The sequence below is a fragment of the Microdochium trichocladiopsis genome (genome assembly GCF_020744255.1).
Source record: "Microdochium trichocladiopsis strain MPI-CAGE-CH-0230 chromosome Unknown B0I36scaffold_8, whole genome shotgun sequence".
Lineage (NCBI taxonomy): Eukaryota > Fungi > Ascomycota > Sordariomycetes > Xylariales > Microdochiaceae > Microdochium > Microdochium trichocladiopsis.
This window is the reverse complement of record NW_025763551.1, coordinates 998,216-1,022,889: the sequence shown is the minus strand read 5'-3', so window position 1 is coordinate 1,022,889 and position 24,674 is coordinate 998,216. Positions and strand designations below refer to the sequence as shown.

Genomic DNA, 24,674 nt, shown 5'->3' with positions numbered 1-24,674 from the left:
ATCATTGGTCACATTTTTTTTCGAACAGGCGGAAGCTTTTGTACAAACTTGTTTTGTTTTCTACAGTATTTGATACATGCGCACGTCGGGAAATTGGAGGCACAACCTGCGTCTTGTTGTACATGGGAGCAAGGAGCAAGGATGCTCACTCCTGAAGGTGTGCCAATTATCGCCATGGTGGTGTGTCACATGCTGCTTGTGACGGAACATCAGGCTCTTCTGAGCCCTGGGCCCCCTCATGTGCTGAATCTGGCCCTCTCCTATCCAGTCTGAGCGGTGGCCCAAGTCCCATTTCCTTATATCATAGCCAAACGCCTCATGCCTTCTGGATGTCATCCCACAACCTCTCTACGCACCATACGTCGCCCGCGTGGCCTCGTTCTGCCGCCTCGTCCGCTGCAGATTCCGCAGCAGCAACTCGGGATGCTGGTGCACCGAGGGGTGGATCCCAAGCCCGACTGCTCTGCGCACTGCCTTGGCCAGCTTTCTCTGGTTCACGGGCCGAAGGCCGGTCATGGACGCGGGGCGGATCCTGCCGTGAGGCGTGATGGCCTCGGCGACGAAGCTGAAGTTGCGGTACATGTCGAGCGGGCGGAGGCCCAGGACGTCGACGAGGTCCTGCTTGCGGCTGCTAGTCTGGCGGAACTTTGACATCTCCGAGGGGCTCAGGTCGTGCGGCGAGTAGATGTCGCCGGTGGCCCACTTGCGGCTCAGCTGCCGCAGGTAGTCCTCGCGCTGGTTGTTGAGCTTGAGCTTCTCCTCCAGGTCCTGCCGCGACTCCTCGCGCGTGCGCCGCCGGGACGAGGCGTGGCCGGGTCGCCGGATCGCCGCGTACAGGTCTGATACGCCGGTGGTGCTGTCGCGCGAGAGCGGGCCGCTGCTGCTGCTGCCCGAGGGGGAAGATCCGAGATCGAGGAGTTTGCTTGTCGCCGTCTTGGGGCCATCTTTCCGAACTGTATCTCCGAGCTTCAGGTTAGCCAGATATCTCGGTGCATGGTGGTGGCGGCCATGTGTGGGTACACGTACGGGCTTGCTTCGTGGCAGATGTGCTGAGTTGGGCGAATTGGCAGCGCAGCTGCTCCAGAGGCTGCGCAATTGCGCGTGCGAAAGATAGTCGGGGCGCCATCGTGGCTGGCGCTGGCTTTGTGGGTGAGGACCAAGGTTATCGCACGAGGTTGCGGCGGCCGCCAGTGGTGAGGTCTTCGAGATGCTGGCGAGCTACCATAGGTGCACGCAGGCTGGTGGTGGTGGTGGTGGTGGATTTTCCCAGTGCCGTTATTGCAGGGGTTTAAGCTACCCGGTACTTGCTGCTGTCCACTGTGCCATCATGCACCCGGCAGGGTTGTCCACGCCAACCTAGAGACCTACAACTGAGCGGCGCGGGAGGGAGCGTTATCGATAACAAAAAGTTCAACATGGGGGTCTCCGTCCACGCTCCCAGGCTTTGACATGATCTTTGATACTTCCGAGACGAGATACTCAGATCGAGTTCTGGATACAACGGACCTCAGTCGCAGCGCACACATCCAGTCAACATGGTGCGCAAGCTCAAGCATCATGAGCAGAGACTTCTGCGCAAGACAGACTTCATCACCTGGAAGCAGGACAATGACCACAGAGATGCGGCTGTAAGTCTCCTTGAGTAGCATACAGTCTCGTCCAATCTGATAGCTAACACCACTTTCAGGTCATCCGGCGTTATATGATCCAGAAACCTGAGGACTACCACAGATACAACAAACTGTGCGGTTCTTTGCGCCAGCTCGCACATCGTCTCACCCTGCTTCCCCCGGACAGCCCTGTTCGGCGCAAGCACGAGGAGCTTCTCCTCAACAAGCTGCTTGACATGGGCATCTTGCCTACGGCCTCCAAGCTCAGCCAGGTCGAGCACGGTGTCACAGTCTCTGCCTTTGCCCGGCGGCGACTCCCCGTCGTCATGACGCGTCTGCGCATGGCCGAGACGGTCTCCGCGGCTACCAAGATGGTCGAGCAGGGCCACGTCAGAGTAGGCACCGAGACCGTGACGGACCCGGCGTTTTTGGTGACGAGAGGCATGGAGGACTTTGTCACGTGGACTGTCGGCAGCAAGATCAAGCGCAACATCATGAAGTACCGCGACAAGCTCGACGACTTCGAGCTGTTGTAATCGGGGAGGGCCTGAGGCACATGCTAATTTTTGGAGGACGTCTTTCGTATGGTGGATACTGTTATTTATAAAACGGCATGGCACGGCGTTATGGCTTTCTCTTCCGCTTAGAATCGTACTTGCTCTGAGGAATTATACTCTGGTAATCAAGCCAGTATTTGCTCAGAACCGGCTAGGCAGCCATGGACCAAACATGAGGGGGGTCTGCGTGATCATATCGGTTGTACTAATGCAATGCATGCCTTCTGCAAATAAATACAAGCGTTCCACGGGCAAGTGCTTGCAGTTTTGGTGGTTGGAGTGGTTGGACAAATGCAGACATGATCACGTGCTAGCGTTCCGGCCTCGTGTTGTGCATGCACCTCCAAACTCGAGATCGACCACCAAGCGCGCCACTTCCACCAACCAACGCGATGCGCCACCCATGTCGCATTGTCGCACCGCCACAACAACCCATTGAACAACTTCGTATCATGGCAGACTGTCTGAGCCCTTCATGCTGAGTCAAAGATGAGGTCATCCGCCGTAGTGACCATCTCCGATGATGAGAACGATGATGGTGCAGGCCTCAAACCCGAGACAGCACTCACCACCAAACGGAAGCGCCACTCCGAGCCAGTCTTTAAGGTGGAATGGTCGGACGACTCCGAGGGCGACTGGGCGTCCTTCAAGAAACGGAAAAAGGGCAAGGCGTCGCGGAAGCCGCTGATCGCCAACGACAAAGGCAGAGGCCACGGCCGCGGCAATGGCAATGGCAAGAGCAAATCAGTCGCAAGGAGCAGCTCGGTAAAGAGCGCTCGTAATGCCGGCAGGGCCGCTAACGACGACAGCCTGTCGGAGGATGACATACTTGAGCAGGCGTTGCCTGGCTATCTGCGGATACGGCGGAGAGAATTTGATCAAGGCTACCGCGCGCATCGGACAGCCGGCTTGCGTCTGCCGCCCACATATGATGATATTTACTTCTCAGACGACGAAATGCAGCTTCAAGAAAAACCGCAGTTCGACAAAAGAAGCGGCATAAAGCCGAGCCATGAGTACAAGGACATTGTACTGGAGCATTCCGCAGGCATTATCCCGGCTTCAATTGCTCAATACCTCCGCGACTATCAGATTGAAGGCGTCAGATTCCTCCATCATCTGTTTGTCTATCAGCGAGGCGGTATACTGGGCGATGACATGGGCCTTGGAAAGACGGTCCAGGTCGCTGCATTCTTGACAGCGGCCTTTGGAAAGTCTGGTGACAATCGCGACGCCAAACGTATGCGTAAATTCAGGCGATACAAGGACGAATGCGAATGGTATCCGCGCGCACTCATCATCTGCCCTGGCTCCTTAACGCAAAATTGGAAGAACGAGCTCGACAGGTGGGGTTGGTGGGCAGCAGACCTCTACCACGGCGCAGGCAAAGACGACGTGTTAGGTTCTGCGCGGGCTGGTCGGCTTGAAGTCATGATTACTACATACGTGACTTATAAGAATCATTACGAACAAATCAATCGCGTGGATTGGGATGTCGTCGTGGCTGACGAATGCCACACGATCAAGGAAAGCTCGGCGGGGGTGACGGTCGCGATGAACCAAATCAATGCCCTATGTCGCATCGGACTAACGGGGACGGCGATCCAGAACAAGTACGAGGAGTTCTGGACATTGTTGAACTGGACTAACCCAGGCCAGTTCGGCACTGTGGGTGAATGGAAGCGCACTATCAGTAGGCCTCTCGCAGTCGGCCAGTCTCACGATGCAACAAGACAACAGCTTAGGGATGCACGAGATGTTGCGGAGAAGCTGGTCAAGAATCTCCTGCCGCGCTTCTTTCTACGACGCATGAAGAGCCTGATCGCTCACCAACTACCGAAGAAAAGTGATCGCGTGGTCTTTTGCCCTCTCTCTGATCTCCAAAGAGAATCATATGAGAACCTCCTAGAGAGCCCCATCGTGGATTTCGTTCGTAGCGCCTTTCAGCCATGTCGGTGCGGCTCGGGAAAGAAAGGAGGCTGGTGCTGTAATGTGGTCACCAGGGACGGGGAATCCTGGAAGTCACTCGTGTTTCCGATCATCATGTCGCTTCAGAAACTCTGCAGCCACTTTTCCTTACTCATTCCCCAGCAGGTCGACCTAGTTGATAAGCAGAAACGAGAGCTGCGCTTCTTACAGGCTGCTCAACCCGATAGGTGGGAAGAGTTCTTGAGACAACGCGAGTCACTTCTGCACCTCGCGAACCCGGACTTCTGCGGCAAATGGAAGGTCTTAAGGCGGCTCCTCAAGTTCTGGTTCGAGGCTGGAGACAAGGTGCTCGTCTTCTCACATAGTGTTCGACTATTACGGGTCCTGCAGTATCTGTTCAACAACACGTCCTATTCGGTAAGCTATCTGGACGGTTCACTGAGCTACGAGGATCGCCAGAAGACGGTCGATGATTTCAACTCCGACCCAAACCAATTCGTTTTCCTCATCTCCACCAAAGCTGGAGGCGTAGGACTTAACATTACCTCGGCGAACAAGGTGGTCATCATGGATCCGCACTGGAATCCAGCCTATGACCTACAGGCCCAGGATCGCGCGTACCGTATAGGCCAGACTCGCGACGTCGATGTGTTCCGCCTAATATCCATTGGCACAATCGAGGAAATCACATACGCGAGACAGATCTACAAACAACAGCAAGCGAATATCGGCTATAGCGCCTCGAATGAGCGAAGATACTTCAAAGGTGTTCAGCAGGATTCAGAGCGCAAAGGAGAAATCTTTGGTATCGAAAATCTCCTCTCCTACCATGGCGATCAGGTTGTCCTGCGTGACATTGTCAACAAAACCAACGTAGCTGAAGCTCGAGCCGGCGTGCAGCTCGTCGATTTTAAAGCAGACGAAGCGATGAAAGAAGAACCTGCTATCGCCATCAAGGATGAGGCCGATCTAGACGATGGTGGCCTCAAGTCGTTGTCTAATATGCTTACCAGCTCTCCAGAGACCGAAGGCGCCATCTCAGAGAGGACTGCAACCAAGGAGAGTGACCAAATTAGAGCGATCTTGGCTGGAGCAGGGGTTGAGTATACACATGAGAACTCTGAAGTGGTGGGATCGTCCAAAATTGAGGACAAACTCTCACGCCGAGCGCAACTGGCAACGAGTCAAGACATCGAGGACGACAGAGCCCTGTTCTTTGACAGCCAAGACATTAGCGCCATCAAGTTCAACTGCGAGTTCAATCCGCCGGAGGACGTCCGCCAGAGACAATTTTGTACAATGGCTCGAACGTTTGGATTTGCTACCGCGACGGAATTCGCCTTAGCAGTCGAAAGTATGACACAGGAGCAGCGGCGGAACACACTCGAGCTGTTTTATGAGAAGAGGATGCAACAGGTGAAGAGCCTGGGCCAGCTCAAATCAGAGGTCAAGGGCGAGGAGTCATCTGAGAGGCATGCTAAAGAGGAAATGAACCTCCCTGAGGACGTCAAGGTGCAGGTTCCTATTCCTGGGCGACAGCATGAGGGAGGTCCTTCGTCCGAAGATGACAAAAGGATGCAGCTATTCGACAATGCCAACTTCAACGGTGACATGGCGGCCCTTGGTCTGATTGGATCCACGACTACCCGCTCAGTGATCAAGGAGGAACCTAAGGATGAGCTTGGCGCAGCTGCGAACCTGACCCCGGAACTTTCAAAACCGACGATTGTGTGGTTATCAGATGACGAGGACGGCGATGACGAGTTATGAGGATACCGTAGCAGTGTTGGCTCATGTGATACCCCAGGTTAACAGAAAAGATGCATATTCAGGGACTAGCACCTGAGACTTAACCCCATGCCAAATCGCGTTCAGATTTGGCGACCGGGGGTTCTTTTGCTTGTCACCCCGGTTTCCCCCGCGACCTCCATACTCTGTTCCTCCTCCAGAGTCAGGCACATATTCCTGCCAGAAGTGGGAGGTTGACAAAGCCTCCGCCATAGCCTGGATCGGAATGTGAGGTCTCACGCGAGAGTTCCACTGTCACAAGGTTTCAACTGGGTCGACCAACCATGGTCGTGCAAAAACATTCCAAAAACATGGTCTGGAACGTGAGTTGCATTCCTTACACGCGACCTGGTGACTGATGACGAACTTCACTGCGATATCCCCGCAAAGAGTCTGGAACAGCCAGCCTCTTCCATTCGAAGGTGGCCTGAGTGGCTTCGAGACCAGACGCCCAGCCCCTGACAGCAGACACGCAATCCAACACAATGAGCCTCGGAGCCAGCCCAACCTCGGCTGTGGAGGGCAAGCATGGTCCAAGTCCTTCCAGAGCACTGGAGAACGTCGACTGTGGCGCATCAGGGTCACTTGGAGGGGGTTGAACACGGGAATGTGGCTTCATGGTTCTTCTTTCCGCCACACCCAGCAGCGCTCAGGCTTGAGGCAGGGCAGCCATCTAAGACTCCGCCGTACTTGCGAAGCATGACCAACCTTCGAATATTGTACTGAACCATTCCATGACACCAACAACCACATAGTAAAATGGAACTCAGAGGTTGGTGGCAATTCTTTCAGTCGCAATGCAAGAGTAATCAGAAGATAAAAGCGACAGATCCGTCTTCGTTGCTTCTTGTCAACTCAATCCATCATCATCACCATCACCATCACCATCAGACCGCAACCACGACAACCACAGCACAGCAGCACTAGCTACGTCACAAAAACTTTTGCTTACCGGAGAACCAGTTTCGATAATTTCAAGCCAGAGTAAAATTGGTTGCGCCGTCTTCATCCATTCTTCTCCATAACATCGGCTTTCCCTAAACGCCATGAAGCTCACCATCTTCACTACTGCCCTGGTTGCAACTACCAATGCACTTGTGCTCCCGGCTCGGCATACCCTTAACGAGCTCTGCTTCCACATCTCAGCTCGCAGCGCACCCTGGACTGTTGATGCCGAAGAGATACCTCTCGGCCGCGACTTCACCTATGGCAACTTCTGCTTTGACAACCGCTTCAAAACCTTGCGCAATGCGAACCACCAGCAGTGTTCAATGGAAGCTCCTGACTACCGCTTAGAATGCCACGACAATCTGAATGGTACTACGAAGTTTGAAATCAGCTATCCGGCCGCCGACGGTCCGCCTTACCTGACCTACGACACTGCCCCTGGTATTTTCTACGCCTGCCCTGCCGACAGCGAGAAAGACTACACCTTCGACATCTTCTCGGCCAGTGCTCCATTCGGGTCTGTGTGCATGCCAGTCACGTTGACGTTGGAGCCTTCAGAAGCTTCATGCTCTGGTGACGATGCACCATTCAGCAACACCACTTCTAGCACCAGCACAACGACGAACACGTTTGTTGCCAGCACAATCCAGGACGAGACTACTACGTCGCCACTTGGGAGGTCCATCACCAGGACCCCTGCACCGACCACAACGAGTCTCCATGTCGGGGACAACGACGACGACGAGGTTGAGCTCACCACGGAAGGCTACAGCACCACCAGCGTTGCCACGCTCACCAGCTCCCAGAGACGACCTGTCCCTACCACGTTTAGCTCCTTCACCGGGAGTTCCAACTACACATTCAGTGTCAGGCTCAACTCTACAGCATCCCCATCGAGAACCATCTCAACCAACGTGACTGCAGTACCACCGCTTTCGTTTGTCCCCACGACTCCGACGCCTGCGGAAACGCTGTCCGACACAACACCGGTGCTGACGCAGCGTTGCCGCGTTCCAATCTCTGCCCCATCTATTGCTCCTTGGCGCATTACCTCGTCTAATCCTGGCTCGAACCCGACCTTTGGCAATGCTGCGGAGGTAGCCATCACGGACAACAACTCGACGGTCCTGGAGTATGTCATCCCTGACAACTTTGGCATGCCCGCCATGGTCGGAAGCACCACCAGCGTCCCTGACGACAAGATCACCGGCAACGGCGTCTGTGCATTGCAGTTCCGCATGCCTTTCTGCTCCGACCTAGCACCCGGCTACCCTTGCTACGGCTTCTCGGGCACCACACAGGAGGTCCGCAATGACGCGGGTATGCTGCTTGAGCTGCTCCACAACGGCGGAGACATCACGTGGGACAACAAGGCTCTTCATCAGGTGTTCCCAGGCAAGAACACGATACTGGGCACCTTTGACTGTGCCGACATTGGTGGCGGCGAGGTCGGCGACCGCACCATGTCGTGGCTTGCGTCCAGCACCCGAGGCTTCGAATTAGAGTACCTCCAGGCTGGCGTGGGCGATGACGCCGACTTCACCAATGGGGTTGGGGCGTGGATCGTCGCTTGCCAGTGAGGCAAAGCACGAGATTGGCTTTCGTTGACTTCCACTATTCTTCTCTTCTCTTCTTCCCCAGCCAATGAGTCGTCTCAGGGGCATTTCCTCTGGGACTTCGTTTTTTCCTCTTCATTTCTGGCATAGCTTTGACTTCTCCCATATCTCTAGACTTTTCCTTCTTTCTTCTTATTATTATTTTTCTTCTTCTTCCTGTACGATTATGAGATCGTCTTTTGCACTGGGGTTTCCAATTTTCTTTTCAGACGAAGACCCACATGACCATGGGGTAGGGCTGGGCAGCTGGCCAGCATCTGGTCTCCGATGGCTTCTCACAAGGACGACGATGACGACAACGACAAGGACGACGATGCATGATGGATGACGTTTGATGAGCTTACGAGAGGTCTTCTGCTTCGCTGTAAATATTTGGTGGCCACACTGGCGTTATTAGATCTTCGGAACTTTTACTTGATGACAATTCAAACTCATGGCCAATCTTCACGATGTGCCAGTTTTCCATGTACAAGGTTCTGAATCATGACTCAGCAAGAAAAACCAAGGACCACACGATCCGCCGCTGCTGGTTACCCATATCCGGCCTTTTCCGCACCCTGGGGATGAGGAGGGATGGTCTCCTTCTAGAAAACTCCGTAGTATGGCCTCCTGCATCGGAGCATGCTCGACATGTCACACTATTTGGCGCAAAAGACATGCAAGAGGACACATGGCCCATAGCCGCGCTTGGATTCCGGGAAAACATACTTGGCTGGGCCGAAATCCCCGCTCGGCCGTCACGGCTGGAGACTGCAGCCTGTACTTCCCGGACAGTGACACACCTTGCGAAGTCTGGCTTACATTGTGGTAAAATGACGCCGAGGCAGACAGGCATGTGCCCTCTGTCCATGTGGTGCGTTTGCAATCAGTGACTTGAAATGGAGGGTTGCTCATTTCCCGGGGCTCATTCTAAAAATCTTGTTCTGGGCTGTGAGATCTCCGAATCACTTGGAGCTCTTACTGACTAGCTTTGCGGGTGTTTGGTCATCTCGACAGGCATATGGACTTGTGGCGCGCCACGAGCGAAATCGTAGTGGAGGGTTGCTAATCTCCGGTTCTTTTTCACTTGTTGGAGTTCTCTTCACTTTCAAACGGCAAGTGAGCCTAGTCTTCCCTTGGTCCTTTCCGAGTCACGTTGGGAACACGGGGGAAACGCGAGCCGAGGTGCTGCCGCACGCGGACAGACAGGATTGGAGAACGAGAGAACGGATTAGGGAGGTGGGATGATGCGGAAATTTGAGGCGGGATGGGTTGGGCTGCGACGGCGGCGCATATGTATTTGCGAGGCGAGCCTGTAGGAATGTGCGCGGGCGCGCATGATGCATATATCTGACTTTGGGCTCGAAGGAGTGACTGGCGAGCAGAGCGAGAGGGCAGGAAGCAGGACAGGGGAGGATGACAAAGCGCGGGCGTGCTATCGACAAGGAAACGAGGCAGATCCAGGAGTGTCGTGGGTGTACTGTATGGCGAGGAGGCAGGAGAATGGCGGTGACCGGACAGCGGCGGGCCGTCCCCTGCTCGCGGTGGTGGATATGGGCACCGCGTTAAGGGCCAAGGGCTGGGAGGAGCCAGTCGACGGCGGCGCGAGGGTGCTGGAGTGGGGCGCTGCTATGTGGCGGGAGCGCTGAGGCTGCTCGAGCCAGCAGGCCCCCAGCACGCCGGCCACTGACAACGCACCCGATGCATCACGGTGGGGAGAGACGCTCGACAAGTCCCACCCACCGCAGCTTTGGGCATCACTCACTCACCCACGCCGTCCTCGTGCTGCACTGTCCGGGACTGCCCATGCGGCCGGCAAAGGCAGCACGAGGGCCGGTCATCGTGGTCCGCTCTGCCCCTTCTTTCTTTCTGCCCGTCGATGCCGTCGGTGCTGGCCAGTCTTCTTCACAGTGCCTCGTACTTTACACTTGCTTCCTCCCGATCCATCATCCGCGCTCTGTGTGACGACTGCCTTGGTCCCTCTCACCACCTACCTCCTTCTCTCTGCCAAGGTCAACCCTGCCAGCAACGACCTCACCTCTGGGCTGTCGAGTGCCCGTCACCTGCCATCTTCGAATTCCTCGACGGCGCCGGCATGTTCGCTGCTCACAATCCCAGCACCTGATCGTCCCGCCCCGCCTGCTCGTCGGTTTACCGCCTCGCTTGCCTGGCCTTGTTTGGTCTCGTGCCTGCCCCCTTCCTTTCCTTTCCTGGGGAGCTCGACAGAGATCCAGACTGTTCGCTCTGGGACCCCTTCTTTTACTTCTGGTCCCCAAGAGTGTCCCCGCCTTCCAGCAACGACCTCTTGTATCTCTCTCCTCCTCCCTTTCCCCTTCCAGTGTCTCGAGAGAGATATGGGAAACCAAGAGGACTCAACTTCGAAAAGCGATTCAGGGTATGGCGACGACGCCGCCTCCCTATCGGCGCAGGACGCCAACCAGAACCAGAACCACCCTCTAAGTATGTTTGGCGCTCTCTGTCTCCTTCGCGACTCGCCACCATCCGCAGACGCCGCTCTTCCGCGGTTGGCTGGCCGTTGTCACAGTTCTCATCTGCAATGGCTAACGCGAATGCCCTTACTCTCTTTAGCGCGAAGGGGTTATGATGTAGCCACCGCGGCAACTCTGCAAGTCGGCGATGTAAGTCAATGCAAATGGCCAGCCAGCAAGACTACCTTCTTCCTTTTTGGACCCCACACGCTGACGAGTAAACCTCGACGCCAGGTCTTCGAGTTTCTATGGGCAGATGCCCACGAGTACCAGTGGGAGTGGAAGTGCCTGGGCTATGTGCGCTTCATTGTCCTGAGGCACACCGACACTTTCCCACATTATGCCGCGTGCATGTAAGTTCCCTGTCCTTAGGCGCACATCCAAGCGCATGCATGGTGGCCGCTGTGTTCCCTGTTGGACGACCCGACTGACACTACCCACGCAGTCCCATCTCGGTTGGCGGCAAAGGCATGAATGACTTCACAAAGCCAGGAATCGACCATCTCCAGCAGGGCTTCGTTTTCGCGGATGGCGAGAGGAACCCCGGTGTGCGCCAACCACGTGGCGGAACTCCCTTGCCTTACTCGCCCATTGGCATTGAGCTCAAGCCTGGCAAGCTCCGCGTCAGCCACGACTCCCGCGCCAACTACGCAGACATCGTCGAGGTGGATCACGATGCAGAGATTATGGTTGTCGGCACCGTCACACGTTACTTTGACCGCCTCCGCCGCAACGTCAACAGGGCTGTCATGAGGCAAATCTTGAGGAGGTCCTTGGAGGAGTACTGTGAGCGTAAAGCTCGTGGAAGCACTCTTGATCTGAGGAGCAAGACCATCGAGGCAAATCCTGCACGGTTCGTCAGCCCGGAAGGCATCGTCGAGGAGCGGTCCGAAGACGAGCTGCCCTACGAGGAGCCGTTGAGTCAGGATGATGCGGCCGCAGCCACTACCGACCACAAGAAAACCAAAAGACACGACGAGGCCATAGCGGGCTTGGAGGAACAGCGCGAGAGGCCTGACTCTGAGGCAAATGATGTGTTGGAAGACAGTGACGAGTTCGACGGGCGGCAGAAGCAGCATGACCACCAGTATCGTCACGGTCATACGAGACGAGTCTCCCGGACGTCACGCTCATCTCGCCATTCGCGTGAGGTGTTGCCACTCGAGGAAGAGCCAGAGAAGTCTGGCGTCAGCCGCCCAAACTGGTTTCGCCGCCTTTCTCAACGCCTGAGCAAGGATGAAGAGAAAGACAGAGAGTACCATCAGGAGTGGACCAATTATGTCACCCGTCCTTCTCACCGCCGTAGCACTTCTCTCGAGACACAGACCGGCCTCGGGATATCTTCGAGCAGACAATCTAGCCCTCGTCGTCGGCCGAGACGCCGCCCCACCGACGAGGCTGAAGAGTCTCGCATCAGCAGCGATCCTCGTTCAATGATCGACTTGGCCGTTGCTGGCCGGAGAAGGCCGAACTCGTCTGGAGAGTAATGCATCCCGACGAGTGTGACAAGACTGGGTGCGTTCTTGGCGCAACTTGTCAATCCACCAAAACAAACCAATCCAGGAAAAGCACCGATCACGACACTTCCCCATTTTTCACGCCTTTCGAGCTCGTCATCTCTTTACTTCTCTTCGATTCATGACTGCGTGAGCGGGGCTACCTGGCAAGTCTAGCGCACCAAGTTTGCTTGCCCGCCGCAGTGACAGACGGAGTACGCCACGGATAATGAGAAACCATGAGACACCCTTTTCACGACAGACGACGACACCAAAAGAATTATGCATCAGCGGAGGAGGATCTGCCGACGACAAGCGACAATCTTGGTTTCAAGCAGTATACCCGGGCGACGGACCCTGAATTTGTTTACACGCCCTCCACTCCTGTGCCTCGCGCATTAATGATACGCACTTCATGCTCAGCTTGATTTGGTCATTTTGCTTGTAATGCATAGAACAGATAGACCCGACTTATATACGAGACCGAATGTCTGCGGTCCCAGACTTTATTGGGCAACTTGCTCGCTGGCTTTCGCAACCACGTACTATGGCACGTTTAATATCTGCGTCCTGAACCCACAGAGCGTCTAGCGGCTCTGGCAGAGTTTGGCCGTATTGTTCTTATTGCCATGTCTGCCTGCAGATTCGTGCTAACAGGCGTGACAGGATATTGTGACAGCTCACCACTTATCACTACTGCGTGCGCATCCGACACACATGGAGTACCCGGGTTTTGTCCCGTCTACTCGCTTCCTTCATCGCTGCAAGTCATTGCCCATGGCAATGACCCGACGTACTTGTCCTTGAATGGCACGTAGCTTAGGATAGCTGATTTTGCTGTCCTTGGCCCAACGACCTTGCGGACCATGAAGCTCTGGACCCAGGGCGTCAACGTAACCCAGCCGAGCAAGCGCCACCAAAATCCCGCCATGGCCTGCATGCGCGTGTAAGTGGCCGAGAGCTCCAGCATCGAAGCGGTCTCCTCCTGGCGGGCGTCGTGATATTGTCTGAACAAGGCCGCCAGAGTGGCCATGGGCAGCTGTGGTGGTGCTACTGTTGTCGTCTTCGTCGTCGTCTGCTGCGGATGATCTCGGTGATGCTGAACGAGCGCTTTCTTCAGGAGATTGCACAGCACTACGACATCCTGCAGCCCCGTGTTGAACCCCTGACCCGCATTGGGCGTGAACTTGTGGCAGGCATCGCCGACGAGCACGATCCGTCCCAAGCTCCAGTGTTTGACGACCCCTTCGGCTATATTGGTCATGCCCATCCTGGTGGCTCTCGCCATGGCGTCTTTGACCCTGAGTCCTTCTGCCCGAGTGCCGGTCACATCATCCCCTTCGGTGATGAAATACTCTCCAAATTCCTCCGCCGCGGTCCGTATTTCCTCCTCGGTATATTTGACCCCCGGAGAGTTGGTCTTTTCAGGCAGTTCCTCGTACAAGAACAACCACGCCCGGTCGGTCCCACTGATGTACATTGTCGACCGGCCCACGTCATGAGAGTTGCAGTTCACACCCGTCTTGCCATCGGGGTTGGGAAAGGTCGCCCAGAGACACCTATATGTGCTCTCGAAGGGGTCTTCGGGGTCCTCCCACACGGGTCCGGAGGCTTTTGTCGGCTTTCCGGACTTGCCATTTTTGTCAAAGGGACCGCCCACGGCGCCGTCCAGCACAAGCCGCCGCATCGTCTTGCGTGCGAGGCTGTTGACTCCGTCGGCGCCGATGATGATGGAGCCCGTGTGCACGGTGCCGTCGGCACAAGTCACTCTGACCCCATCACCACCGCCGTGGTCGCTGTTGTTATCCGGGCGGCCGTGAACGTGCTGAATGTCGGTGATCTGCTGGCCTAGCAGGATCTTGCTCTTGCTCTCGGCCGGCAGGCCCTCGTAGAGAATCCGGATTAGATCTGCTCTGTGGTAGGAGATCGGGCATGTACCGTGACTGGAGGGGTTTCAAACATGTCCGGCCAGTTAGCTTTTGTACGTCTGTGGCTACTATCACGAGAGGCTGGCTCTCCAGGGGCTGACACGGATGTCCCGCAAAAGACATATATCTCGTCGAAGATACTCGTCCACGGAACCCACAGACAATCTGAGATGAGAAGAAACTCCAAACTCCCAAGCACTGGTATGAAAATAAAAGGATCGGGGAGAGAGACTTACCACTCCTTAACGACCAGCTGAGTCTCAGTTCGGCCCATCACCTCGCCCTCCCTGGTGAACGCGACGCTCCTGACCACGTCGCAGCCGGCCTCGTCCAGCGCTTCCAGGAGGCCGAACTGCTGCATCACCCGCATCGAGCCCGGGGCGAGCACGAGGCTGGCCCCTTGGTCCTTTGCGATCTGGCCGCGGCGCTCGAGCACGACAAAGTCCACGCCGGCGAGGGACAGCGCGTGGGCTGCGGACAGGCCCGTGGGGCCGGCGCCGATGATGATTGCCTTGAAGCCGGGGAACTTTGTTGCCGTCGGCATGGTTGTTGTTGTTGGTGTGGGCGATGTTGTCGAGGGGGCAGTAGGAGGTGATGTCGATGACGATGAAGATGAAGATGATGGCGGTGATGAAGGAGATAACGTGGTTGAACTGGGTGGCGGCGGCGGAGAGGACGCCATTGTCGTTGAATTTGTGGGTGTGTGCTACTGCCTCTGGATCCCTTTCTCTCTCTGTCTGTTTCGGTTGTTGTTCTAACAGGCCGAGGAGTAACCAGGCTTCACCAGGCCTTGCCGAGTGGTCTGCCTATTCGATTAGGCTATCCCCTCCGCCGACTGATGACGAGCCCCGATAGGCTTTCTCGGTGTCTCTCTCTCTCTTGTTCTCTCCCTACGCCCCCTCTTCTGAGATGAGCGCTTCTTTGTTTGTCTTATCCCGCCGAAGGGATCCAGTTCTCCCGTTTACCGATCGAGTATGAGTTGAACGAAGCTGCAACAACTGGGGAAAACGCAAAGAAAGAAAGGAGGAGATACGCCAGAAGGGGGATGATTGTATAAAACGTTCTTGGGCTCACACACTGAGAGAGATGATAGTAGGACAGCATGCACAGAAGATATACACAAGCTTTTCTTCTCGAGGCTGTGGGCTGTATTGTCTTCCAAACTCCCGGGATGGAGAAACCACACGGAAAAGAAAAAGGAGGGAGGATTTGAAGAGGTCCCCCCGTCCGTTTATATATACAACAAACGCATTGCTCTGCGCGCACACACATCCCGTCCCTCTCACAGCTGCGAAAACGAGGCAGAGAGATCGGGATACATAGAGAGAGATAGCGGGTGAGAGTGAGAGTGAGCCCTAGATAGGAGAGACACTAGGGCTTACACAGTACATGCCGAACAGCAGGGGGGAAGAGGAAGGCTATTTGGTTTATACCAAGTAGGGCCAAATACACGGCCTCTGAGGCGCTGCTGACCCCCCAATTCCCCAAACACCCAAAGATGTAGAGACAAGAACAAGACAAGCCCTATCTGAATTGGTCTCGTTTGTGGTCGGTCTCGTGTTGCTTGTCGCTTTTCCAGGCTCGCGACTTGCTTCGACTTCCGCGCTCGTCCATACAAGAAAAAAAGAGAAAGAAAAAAATTGGCAGACACCCATCCCGCAGATCCATCCATACATGCCGAGGCGCAGAGTGCGGTGTTGTCAAGTCTTGCATCTTGGCCGCTGCGGTAGTGGTTTGTTTCAATGAGGATGGACCCAAGCGGATCTGACAGCCCTACGCGGGCATCCTGGCACATGCCTGCGTTCAAGGCGTAGAGGAGTGAGGTTTGAGTGCGCGGCTCGTACCTCCGTCCAAAGGGATGGCCACAACGATGCTTACTTAATGAAGCCGGCTGACCCGGGAGTTGCTTACTTGATCGGGCCGGGTGTTTTGCTGTTGTCTCGGGCAGCGCAGTTCCTAACTCGGGTCGAGCCTGGTATCGAATCGCGTGTACAAGGTAGAGATGCGCAGCAGCATGTCTCGCACGCCACAATCATGATGATCCCTGGAGCGAGCTTGTTGTCCAAGACGAATCATACCTAATGCCCTTGCTTCAGTAATCATCCAGACGGATCGATAGACGTACAATCACCAAAATCGTGAAAACAACAGGGCCAAATATAAATCATTGTCAATTTACAAAGTCTAAAATGTTGATATGTTTGCCGGGTTAATGCACCCGGGTATGCTCCAGGAGATAGCGCTCCTATGGGCAAGAACAAGAAACTCCGTTTCGTCATTCCTGATTCGGTGTCATTACATCCACTTCCACATACAAGCCTTCCCCAAGTCGCGCGGCGACAGCCTTACAGCAGCAGGGTGCCGAAAAGGGTGCAGAAGGCAACGACGCCAGTCACGGCGAAGATGCTGAAGTCCGGTGGGGAAAGGTGGCCAGCAGCGCCGCCCTGGCCGTTGCCGTTCCCACTGCCAGGGGTGGTTGTAGGCTGGCCGGAGCCCGGGGAAGCAGTCGTGTGCACGTCCTCGCCAGAATTCTGCGAGCCAGAGCCGTCCAAGCCAGGGCCCTTGCCAGCGCCCTCAGTCATGTACTGAAATCCAAATGTCAGTGATAGCAAATGCTAAGTGGAATTTGATGCCCAGCTTACCTTCTTAGCACCCTCGGGGATGGCGGGCAAGGCAGTCGGGCCCCACGAGCCGAGATCCCACACAGAGTCGGTGGTAGGGCAGGCGACTGAGTTGGTGGTCGACACAAAGCCGCCGTTGTCGGTGGGGGCCGGGTACTTGGACAGAGCCGACTTGAATTTGCCAAACTCTGGGAGTTCAGAGACGGGGTTCTTGGTCAAGTCGATGATGCCAAACTTGTTCTCCTCGAGGCTGTACTCGTACATGAGACCACCCGAGTAGACTCCCGTCATCTGAGAGCTCATCAGGGCGCTCAGTTCCGAGAAGTCGCGGCCGTTTGTGATGCAGCCCCACTCAGACAGGAAGATGGGAAGGCCGTAGCCGGTGAAGTTGCGGACCTTGACGTCCCAGCCGGAGGTGGTGAAGCTGGAGGGGGAGCACCACGAGTAGTCGTTCTGCATCGCAAGTTAGCTGTGCCCAAAAGAGGGTTTCCCCTATATTCCCCCGGAGCATCTCGTTCGCCCAAACTTACAAAGGCAAAGAAGTCACTGCGCTCGTCATCGGTACCGCAGTTAAAGTACTGAGCCGACTGCATGCGGTTGTCAGAGACATCGGCGGCGGAGTAGCCAACGGGGATGACGCGGTGGCCACGGTTGCGCATGTATTGTCTCATGTCACGAGTGGTCGCCTTGACATAAGGCGCAGCCTGGGTACTACCCTCATCGTGGTTGATGACCTCATTTCCCGAGAAGAAAGCGAGCGTGTTGCTGTACTTTGAAAACTCGTCAATGACGGCGAAGACACTCTGGAGGTAGACCTCGTTGTACGACGGGGCCGGCTTGGCTCTGTTGATGGAGTACTGGGGGTTGTTGACATCGAGGACGAGGTAGATACCGGCATCGTTGAGGGCCTGCATGCACACGGTGTGATCGGCCGCGTTGTCGACGGCGTAGACGCGGATGGTGTTGACGCCAAGGTCGGCAAACCGCTGAATATCACGCCGGCAGATGGTGGGGTTGGCGAGAGGGTCGAGGTTGGCAGCAGAACCGCCCGGCTGGTAGTCAATGCCACGCATGTAGAAGCGCTTGCCGTTCGCCCAGAACGCGTTGCCAGACGCGGAGACGGCGGGTAGGGCCTCGGCCCGGCGAGGCAGCTCGACGGTGGTCCGCGAGGGTGTCGCCGCGGCGGCACCAGCGGCGAGGGCCGCTGAGAGAAGAGTCGAGGACCGCATGATGGTGGAAATGGATATGGATGTGTCGTGGAGGGTTGGCTCTGAAATCACTGAGCTATGCAAGCAAGATGCGTCCCTCTGCGGCGGCGTGGAGAGGAGCGAGCGTGTTGGCGTCCGGATTGACCAAAAGAATTAGTTATGGTGGTAGTGCCCGTCGAGTCGGCTCTAGGGCAGAAAGAAGGCGGAAAGCAACGAGAGCGAGTGAGTTGCTGAGGTCGGACAGGCCGAAGGGGAGCCAGCGGGAGTTGCCAGACAGAAGCAACGGGGGGGCAAGGCGGCAGAAAGCGACGGGTAACACTGAGGAATCTAATAACAAGCAAGAGCAAAGAGAGAGCGCGGGCAGTCGCGAGGAGGAGGACGAGGTGGGCTTGAAGAATGGAAGGCGCGGCGGAGCCTGGGGGCGTGTATCGTTAAGCTCTGGGCCCACCCAATCGGTGGTATGGGGCCGTGATTGGCGTGCGGCGGGCGTTGCAGGCCAGGGGCGCGCCAGGGCGGGCACCCGCACGATCGCCAGGGGGCGTCGTTACGGAGCACCAAGTACACAACGTACGCGCAACCTCAGGCACCGGCCAATTGTCGCTGGCTGCGCCCATTTCACGCTTTGTGCTTTTTATTTAGACTTTCCAACCAAGGCGGATCGCAAAACATGGCAAGGCTCGCATCTACCTACACCCGATCTTGCTTCTCAGCAACAACAACCATGGGCATGCATGACAATGACGAGAGCATCAACTGCTGACGCAGAGGGCATGGGCCCCTCCCCACGCCTCATCTCGTCAAGCCAGGATCCATTGGGGGATTGTGGTAGCCTGGCCGGGATGGCAATCGAGCAGCAGCCCAGCAGCGCACGGATGGATTTGCGGGCTGCCACGCAGCCGGCCGGGGTGTGTGTGCCAAGCACGCTCCACGGCCATCGCCAATCCTCATCTGACTGACGCAAGTTGGCAGCCCCGGACAATGCTCTTCCTCGTCCACTTTGTCGCGACAAACAAACAAAGACCTCTGCAAGAAGAACGCGGGTGCTCTAGCCTTAGCTTGCAGCAACAACAACAACAACAGCCCTCAAAGCTCACATCCCCCCAAATTCAACATCCCATTTCTCCAATTGCCATCCATAGCGTACTGTGGCAAAGGACGGCCCCAAACCCCAAGGCCTCGGCGCGTGTTCCAAGAGCTCGTATCCTGCAGAGTCCAGAAAGTGTGTTGGGGGCCTGGCCCATCAAGCGCGAGTTAAGTGTGCGCCGCCAAGCACACAACACCACTTCGCCGTGGCCTGCATCAGGTTTTCTCATCGTCCTCACCTTTCCCCTTCAGCGAGCCATTGGCAATGCTCTAGACATCCAGCACCAACACTGGATCCGGGACGCCAGGCCTGTCGCGACCCATGCCCGTTTCTTGTGATCCATTCCCAAATCAGGTATCACGGCGTTCCGGCCCTCACATAAGACAAACCTGCCACCACGGACGGACCACATCCTCCACCCTCGCCCCGGGTCTTGTGCAGCCACACTCACACACAACGCGCCCACGGGCCATCCGCGCTGTTCCCACCTTGCTGGGTCCGATACCCATCTGATACACTAGGAGCACCCAGACATGTCGTCATGCATTTTTCTGCTGCATTGGCCTGCCCGACGAGGAGGGCGCACAGCCAGCCCAACATATCGATAAACACGAGAGTGGTCCACAGCCAGCAATCCATTTTTTCAGGTTTCATGCCGCCCATCAAGAAAAGCACTGGACTGGTCCCGCCAAGTCCCCACGTCCGATTCGCAGTCCCGGCCATTTGCTTGGACAGCGCTTGGCGACGCGCAAGCTCTCCTCCCTCTTGAATTTCCTTGCAAAGTAGTGGTGTGGAGCTCACACTCTCACTCGTGTTCCCATTGACAGACGCTCACGTCGAATGTTGGCCAGCCGTGGTTGTCTTGCTACGCCCACACCCTTAATCCCGCTACCTTTGAATGATAAGGTTCTAAAATTGCTATTATCTGATCAACACGGTAGATAGATTATTGCTGTGCTGTTTATTTTGATTGACAACCAAAGAGCAGGCCTCCATCAAATGTATCCGTGTCCCGCATATGATACCACCTGCTGCCAGCCTGACCAAGAGACGACAGCGCTTCTTCCCACAACACTCGCTCCTGCAGTATGGTTGATTATGTGTATTCTCCACAGACGACAAATGAAAAGATATATACCTATATATAAACCCACGAATGCTTGACATATCGACAAAGAAGAGAAATGCATCGTCAAAGCGCGGGCGCATCTCGACATCATATGTCGTCATAATGTACACCTCAGCAATGCGTAGCGCCCCGAGACGTATATGCGTGTCTACATTTACATGTCATTCCCCTTCCCACAACTTGTGTTTCCTGTCCCAAAATCTACCCTAGTTCAAGCATTGCGACCTGTGCGAGATTATGCTTAGCTGAAAATGACCACATCAGCTTCTGGCGCTGAAGCTCGCAAATGCGTCAGGGCTGTGCCGCCCATTCGCCCAGCCCATCTCAACCATCATGCTCTCCCGGCTCCGGCCGCTGCCTACACCCGTGCCAATCGTCGTTGGGAGAGGAGCACTCGGGCCTGGTGCAGCTGTGGACCCAGCTACACCTGTAGTTCCCATGCCGGCCTTGGCGGCGAGTCCACCACCCATAAAAGGGTTCGACGAAGCCGATGATGTCAGGGGCACGGATACGCTTCGCTGAGGCACATGAGGCTGCTGCGGCTGCTGCTGAGCTTGCTGCTGAGCTTGTTGCTGTTGCTGTTGGGGCATCTGTTGGGCAAATGGTGATGTGTTTTGGTTCGTGGAGCCAAAGAGGGCCATGATGCTGGCCTTGTCCACCTGCGGTTGGTAAGAGCCTGCCATTTGTGGTTGGCCATACTGTTGCTGCTGCTGCTGCTGCTGTTGTGGCTGGTAGTAGTTCTGCTGTGCCTGGTACGGGTTTTGTTGCTGCGTTTGATGAGTCCCTTGGGTCTGCCACGGGTTCTGCGGTTGCTGTGGCGAGGACTGCTGCTGCAAAGTAGTCTGGAAAGGGTTTTGCTGAGCGGCTTGTGACTGGAAGGGGTTTTGAGCTTGCGCGGCCTGGAAGGGATTATGCTGCTGCTGCTGCGCGGCACCGGGACCCTGTGCGAATGGCGATGTGGCCGACATGAATGGGTTGTTACCATACGGAGATTGTGGTGATGTGTAGATGTTCTGCTGTGACTGTTCCGGAATCTGGTTCAACGGCGATGTCATCGTCGCAGGAGATCTCAAGAATGGATTGCCAGCATAGGAAGCTGGACTTTGGGGTTGGCTCTGGCTTTGCGTCTGGAAAGGAGATGTGTTGAGGGCTAACGACTGCGCTTGCTGGGTAGATGCTGATTGCAAGAATGGGTTGTAGCCCTGCTGCGGGTGCAGGTTGGATGAGAAGTTCTGCATCTGCGATATCGGTGCGGTCATTGGCTGTTGCATCATCGCCGCTCCTGTAGCTTGAGGACCAGGCACGCCTCCTGTGTGGTGAGGAAATAAGGCTTGTTGGGTTGGTGGCGCCAGGGACAGATTCTGCATGGAGTGTGTCAAATGCTGCTGGCCTCCAACGTCGCCCAATCCAAAGGGGTCATTGGTGTTGACAACAGTGTTTGTATAGAAAGGGTTGCTGTTGTTCGGTATCGTTCCGGTGGACTGTGAGGACTGAGGCTGGGCCGGCTGGATGTCCCATGGGTTGTTATTGACAGCTGACGGGCTTTGCGCCGAAGGCGCCTTCTGCCCAGTGATGGCAGGCGAAACGTCGAATGATCGTTGCGGCGTGAGGCTCCTCGGTGCCGGCAACGAGCTCTCGCGCGAGGGCACCTTGGGTGGAACAGAGCCATGACCTCCTCCCTCGCCCAAGCGGACCAGTGCCTCGATCGTCTTCTCCACGCTGCCGTTCACGCCCTTGAGAATCATGGCGTTGCGCTTGTCGTCCATGAAACCCATGTCCCGCAGCTGTGCCAGCTTCGCGGCCGTCGCTTCTGGCGTCTCCGCTCCGACATTGGCACCAAACACTTTGGAAGGCTTGTTGCTCAGGTGGTTCGGGCTTCTCTCGGATGAGAAGCCGTGTGGGCTCGAAGGTCCCGAACGAGATTCCTTCTTCGAGGACCGGAACGAGATGGGGAAGGTGGACGAGTTTGACTTGGCGAAACCGAAGCGGCCGCCGGTCTTTGGCGGAAGGGGCGGCGGCGTACCCTCATCCGAGTCGTCGCTCCTGCCGGCGCCGTTGCGGCGCGTGGCACCACCAGGCGAGGAGGTCTGCGCATACTTGGCCCGAATAAAGCGCTCCATGGCGCCATCGGCCTCATCTGCATCAACAGGCACTGGCGGCTTCTTGTTCTTTGGGTTGTACTGCTTGTTGGACGCCGCGTTGCCGGTCTTCTTCATGTTCTGCGCGCAGAAACGGTTAGGCTTTTATCCCTCTCTCTCTCTCTTGGTTCACGTGTGATTGTAGCCCCGGCGCTGTCCATCCATTGGCAGCTACATACCTCGACCTGCTCGTTTGTCCAGCTATCCATGCTCAGCGATTTGACCTTGCTGATGTGTGTGCCGAGCTTGCGGTGGATCGCGGCGCACCGCATACACAAGAATATGCCCAACTATTCGCATCGTTAGTCAACCAATTTCGTGACGAGACCCCTCCCAAGCTGTATCTGCATTGACGCGGCCGAGACGGCGATCGGTTTGAGCTTAAGACACTCGTTCATGGTCGTCGTGGACGCAAGCGGGGGAGATCACTGGGGGAGAATCATACATTCCATGATGCCCATGCTAGAGAGCGAGAGACGGCCGTCAGCATGAATGCATATTGGAAGGAGTGCAGGCCCAGTGGAAGACGAGAGCCATGGTGGGCACAGCAACGAAGAGCGAGCACTCACAAGGGTTCCTGACACCGCAATCGGCGCAGACATTGTTGCCAGGCACGCTGTGTACGAGGTCTTGGAGGACCTTTTCATTGCGCGCTTGCTGCCGCTTGCTGATGAGGCCTGACATTGCGGCAGTGGTCGAGACAGCTTGTCTGTCCTGCAATGGACACAAATGCAGGGCCGTGTGCTGAACAGAGTCGGTGCTCCGACGTTGCGGCAGACGGAAACCTCGATTCGGGGGGATTCGGCCGGTCAGGATCTCGTGGGCGGTTGTGGTGATGGTCAACGTGGACGGAGCCGCAGGCGATGGAGTCGTCCAGGAGTAGCGTGTGCAGCGCGCCGGTAAGGAAAATGACGTCTCGGCACAACGGTGGTGCGGCTGACGGATCTGGGGAGGGAATAATCTCTCCGGGGTTGTTCTGCAGGAGGATGGAACACGCGACGGTTGGGCCGGGCTGAAGAAAGTGGTTTTCTTTTTCGCAGGTCGTCTGCCCTGTGAGGGCGCTCGTGTGGTGTGGTGCGGCCGCGACGCAAGAGGCACAGGTGGTGGTGATAGGGGATGATTTGCCGCTAACTAGGTCGAGTCGAGTCGAGTCGAGGAGGGTCCAGCCTGGGCCTGGCGCGCGCCAGTAAGGGGCGGGCGGCGCGGAGGAGTAGCGTGGTGATCGTGCTTGGCCCGTCGGCTGGCGGGGGCGGCGGCTCCGTCTGTTGCGTTGCGTGCACGCGCCTATTCCTGCACGTCCTTGCAACGACGATGACGATGTCGATGGCTGTGGGAGAGATGTGAGGTCGCGTGAGCTGCAGAAGAGACAATCCAAGGCCAACTCGGAGCACACAAACGCCGACACAGACAAGAGCACCGGTCGCGACGAAAGAGAGCAGCGAGACCCTGGAACTACAACCCCCCAGGCCCCCTATTAAAAAAAAAAGGCTGGCTGGTGGCTGGCTTGGAGGTTGAAGCTTGGCCGCAAAGGGGCCGCCCAATGTGGAGGTTGGCTGTCCCGAGTCGTGTGCTAGGGGGGCCCCCATGCCAGCATCACGCCATGAACTCCTGCCCTAGACTAGGGCCGCCGGTTGCAGGGCCATGTGCGCAAGCAGATAAACGACACCAGGGCAATTGCCCGTCTTCTGTGCCAGTCTGGAGTACCAGGACAACAACACCCCCAGCTCTTGATCAGACCCGTCACGATGGCTTCGCATGTGCTGTTCAATCGCCTCGCAAAAGCTTAGCTCCCCACCATCTGTTGACCAACCGAAGCTCTCCGCCAAAGCAAGCCCCCGACAGCCCACGTTCTAGAAAATACTACCCATCCTTAAATGCGGTGATATAACAAGCCACACCAGTTGAGGGTGTCAGTCTTCCCTGCAATCCACCGTCCTTTTCCCCTGCAATCCCAAAGGCGCGGCAAACCGCCGCCAAGGTCGGGTAAGGGGGGCGGTCGTACTCCGCGTGCTCTCCCGTCCTATACGGACGAGAGTCCATGTCCATGTCGGCCTGAACCTTCTCAGAGGGGCCAGAACTTTGTCCCCAGGAAGAAAGGGTGCGAAATGTCGTGCATATCCACGTGCTGCCCTCAGATCGAGCCCGTGTCGCTTA

At 56.3% G+C, this 24,674-nt stretch overlaps 8 protein-coding genes across 8 annotated transcripts; 3 read left to right on the top strand and 5 right to left on the bottom strand.

Annotated features, from left to right (window-relative positions):
* Positions 1-34: 34 nt before the first annotated feature.
* On the bottom strand, positions 35-1,244 carry B0I36DRAFT_293697 (uncharacterized protein). Its single transcript, XM_046151806.1, has 2 exons — positions 1,027-1,244; positions 35-953 (listed from the first exon to the last, which is right to left on the bottom strand). The coding sequence occupies exons 1-2, from the start codon at positions 1,124-1,126 to the stop codon at positions 349-351; spliced, it is 705 nt and encodes a 234-aa protein (XP_046009201.1). The 5' UTR covers positions 1,127-1,244; the 3' UTR covers positions 35-348.
* Positions 1,245-1,535: 291 nt separating this feature from the next.
* B0I36DRAFT_248831 (uncharacterized protein) lies at positions 1,536-2,146 on the top strand (the record flags this gene model as incomplete). Its single annotated transcript, XM_046150416.1, has 2 exons — positions 1,536-1,628; positions 1,688-2,146. The coding sequence occupies 2 exons, from the start codon at positions 1,536-1,538 to the stop codon at positions 2,144-2,146; spliced, it is 552 nt and encodes a 183-aa protein (XP_046009200.1).
* A 774-nt stretch (positions 2,147-2,920) lies between these two features.
* Positions 2,921-5,566, top strand: B0I36DRAFT_224103 (P-loop containing nucleoside triphosphate hydrolase protein; the record flags this gene model as incomplete). The annotated part of the gene is made up of 1 exon (XM_046149049.1): positions 2,921-5,566. A coding segment is annotated over one exon (2,646 nt), but the record flags the coding sequence as incomplete, so codon positions are not given.
* Positions 5,567-10,781: 5,215 nt separating this feature from the next.
* On the top strand, positions 10,782-12,403 carry B0I36DRAFT_365614 (uncharacterized protein; the record flags this gene model as incomplete). The annotated part of the gene is made up of 4 exons (XM_046159170.1): positions 10,782-10,887; positions 11,017-11,066; positions 11,151-11,269; positions 11,362-12,403. 4 exons carry the CDS (start codon positions 10,782-10,784, stop codon positions 12,401-12,403), a joined length of 1,317 nt encoding a protein of 438 aa, XP_046009198.1.
* Positions 12,404-13,154: 751 nt separating this feature from the next.
* On the bottom strand, positions 13,155-14,884 carry B0I36DRAFT_375924 (uncharacterized protein; the record flags this gene model as incomplete). Its single annotated transcript, XM_046160413.1, has 2 exons — positions 13,155-14,355; positions 14,577-14,884. The coding sequence occupies 2 exons, from the start codon at positions 14,882-14,884 to the stop codon at positions 13,155-13,157; spliced, it is 1,509 nt and encodes a 502-aa protein (XP_046009197.1).
* Positions 14,885-16,493: 1,609 nt separating this feature from the next.
* Positions 16,494-18,549, bottom strand: B0I36DRAFT_329628 (1,3-beta-glucanosyltransferase Gel1). Its single transcript, XM_046154732.1, has 3 exons — positions 17,492-18,549; positions 16,983-17,414; positions 16,494-16,925 (listed from the first exon to the last, which is right to left on the bottom strand). The coding sequence occupies exons 1-3, from the start codon at positions 18,188-18,190 to the stop codon at positions 16,686-16,688; spliced, it is 1,371 nt and encodes a 456-aa protein (XP_046009196.1). The 5' UTR covers positions 18,191-18,549; the 3' UTR covers positions 16,494-16,685.
* Positions 18,550-19,679: 1,130 nt separating this feature from the next.
* On the bottom strand, positions 19,680-20,000 carry B0I36DRAFT_329626 (uncharacterized protein). The gene has a single exon (XM_046154731.1). The coding sequence runs from the start codon at positions 19,974-19,976 to the stop codon at positions 19,701-19,703; it is 276 nt and encodes a 91-aa protein (XP_046009195.1). The 5' UTR covers positions 19,977-20,000; the 3' UTR covers positions 19,680-19,700.
* Positions 20,001-20,557: 557 nt separating this feature from the next.
* B0I36DRAFT_152066 (uncharacterized protein) lies at positions 20,558-23,425 on the bottom strand. The gene is made up of 4 exons (XM_046148530.1): positions 23,090-23,425; positions 22,966-22,982; positions 22,700-22,810; positions 20,558-22,601 (listed from the first exon to the last, which is right to left on the bottom strand). The coding sequence occupies exons 1-4, from the start codon at positions 23,202-23,204 to the stop codon at positions 20,643-20,645; spliced, it is 2,202 nt and encodes a 733-aa protein (XP_046009194.1). The 5' UTR covers positions 23,205-23,425; the 3' UTR covers positions 20,558-20,642.
* Positions 23,426-24,674: the final 1,249 nt, after the last annotated feature.

Bases quoted from the DNA above. Each gene is read 5' to 3' on its own strand.
- B0I36DRAFT_152066 (XM_046148530.1), bottom strand. From the start codon at position 23,204: ATGTCAGGCCTCATCAGCAAGCGGCAGCAAGCGCGCAATGAAAAGGTC. The intron at 22,602-22,699 runs GTATGTAGCTGC...TTCTGCGCGCAG, and splicing joins GGACAAACGAGCAGGTCGAG to AACATGAAGAAGACCGGCAA.
- B0I36DRAFT_329626 (XM_046154731.1), bottom strand. From the start codon at position 19,976: ATGGCCGGGACTGCGAATCGGACGTGGGGACTTGGCGGGACCAGTCCA.
- B0I36DRAFT_329628 (XM_046154732.1), bottom strand. From the start codon at position 18,190: ATGCGGTCCTCGACTCTTCTCTCAGCGGCCCTCGCCGCTGGTGCCGCC. The intron at 17,415-17,491 runs GTAAGTTTGGGC...CTTGCGATGCAG, and splicing joins GCAGTGACTTCTTTGCCTTT to AACGACTACTCGTGGTGCTC. The intron at 16,926-16,982 runs GTAAGCTGGGCA...TTTGGATTTCAG, and splicing joins TCCCCGAGGGTGCTAAGAAG to TACATGACTGAGGGCGCTGG.
- B0I36DRAFT_293697 (XM_046151806.1), bottom strand. From the start codon at position 1,126: ATGGCGCCCCGACTATCTTTCGCACGCGCAATTGCGCAGCCTCTGGAG. The intron at 954-1,026 runs GTACGTGTACCC...TCGGAGATACAG, and splicing joins ATCTGCCACGAAGCAAGCCC to TTCGGAAAGATGGCCCCAAG.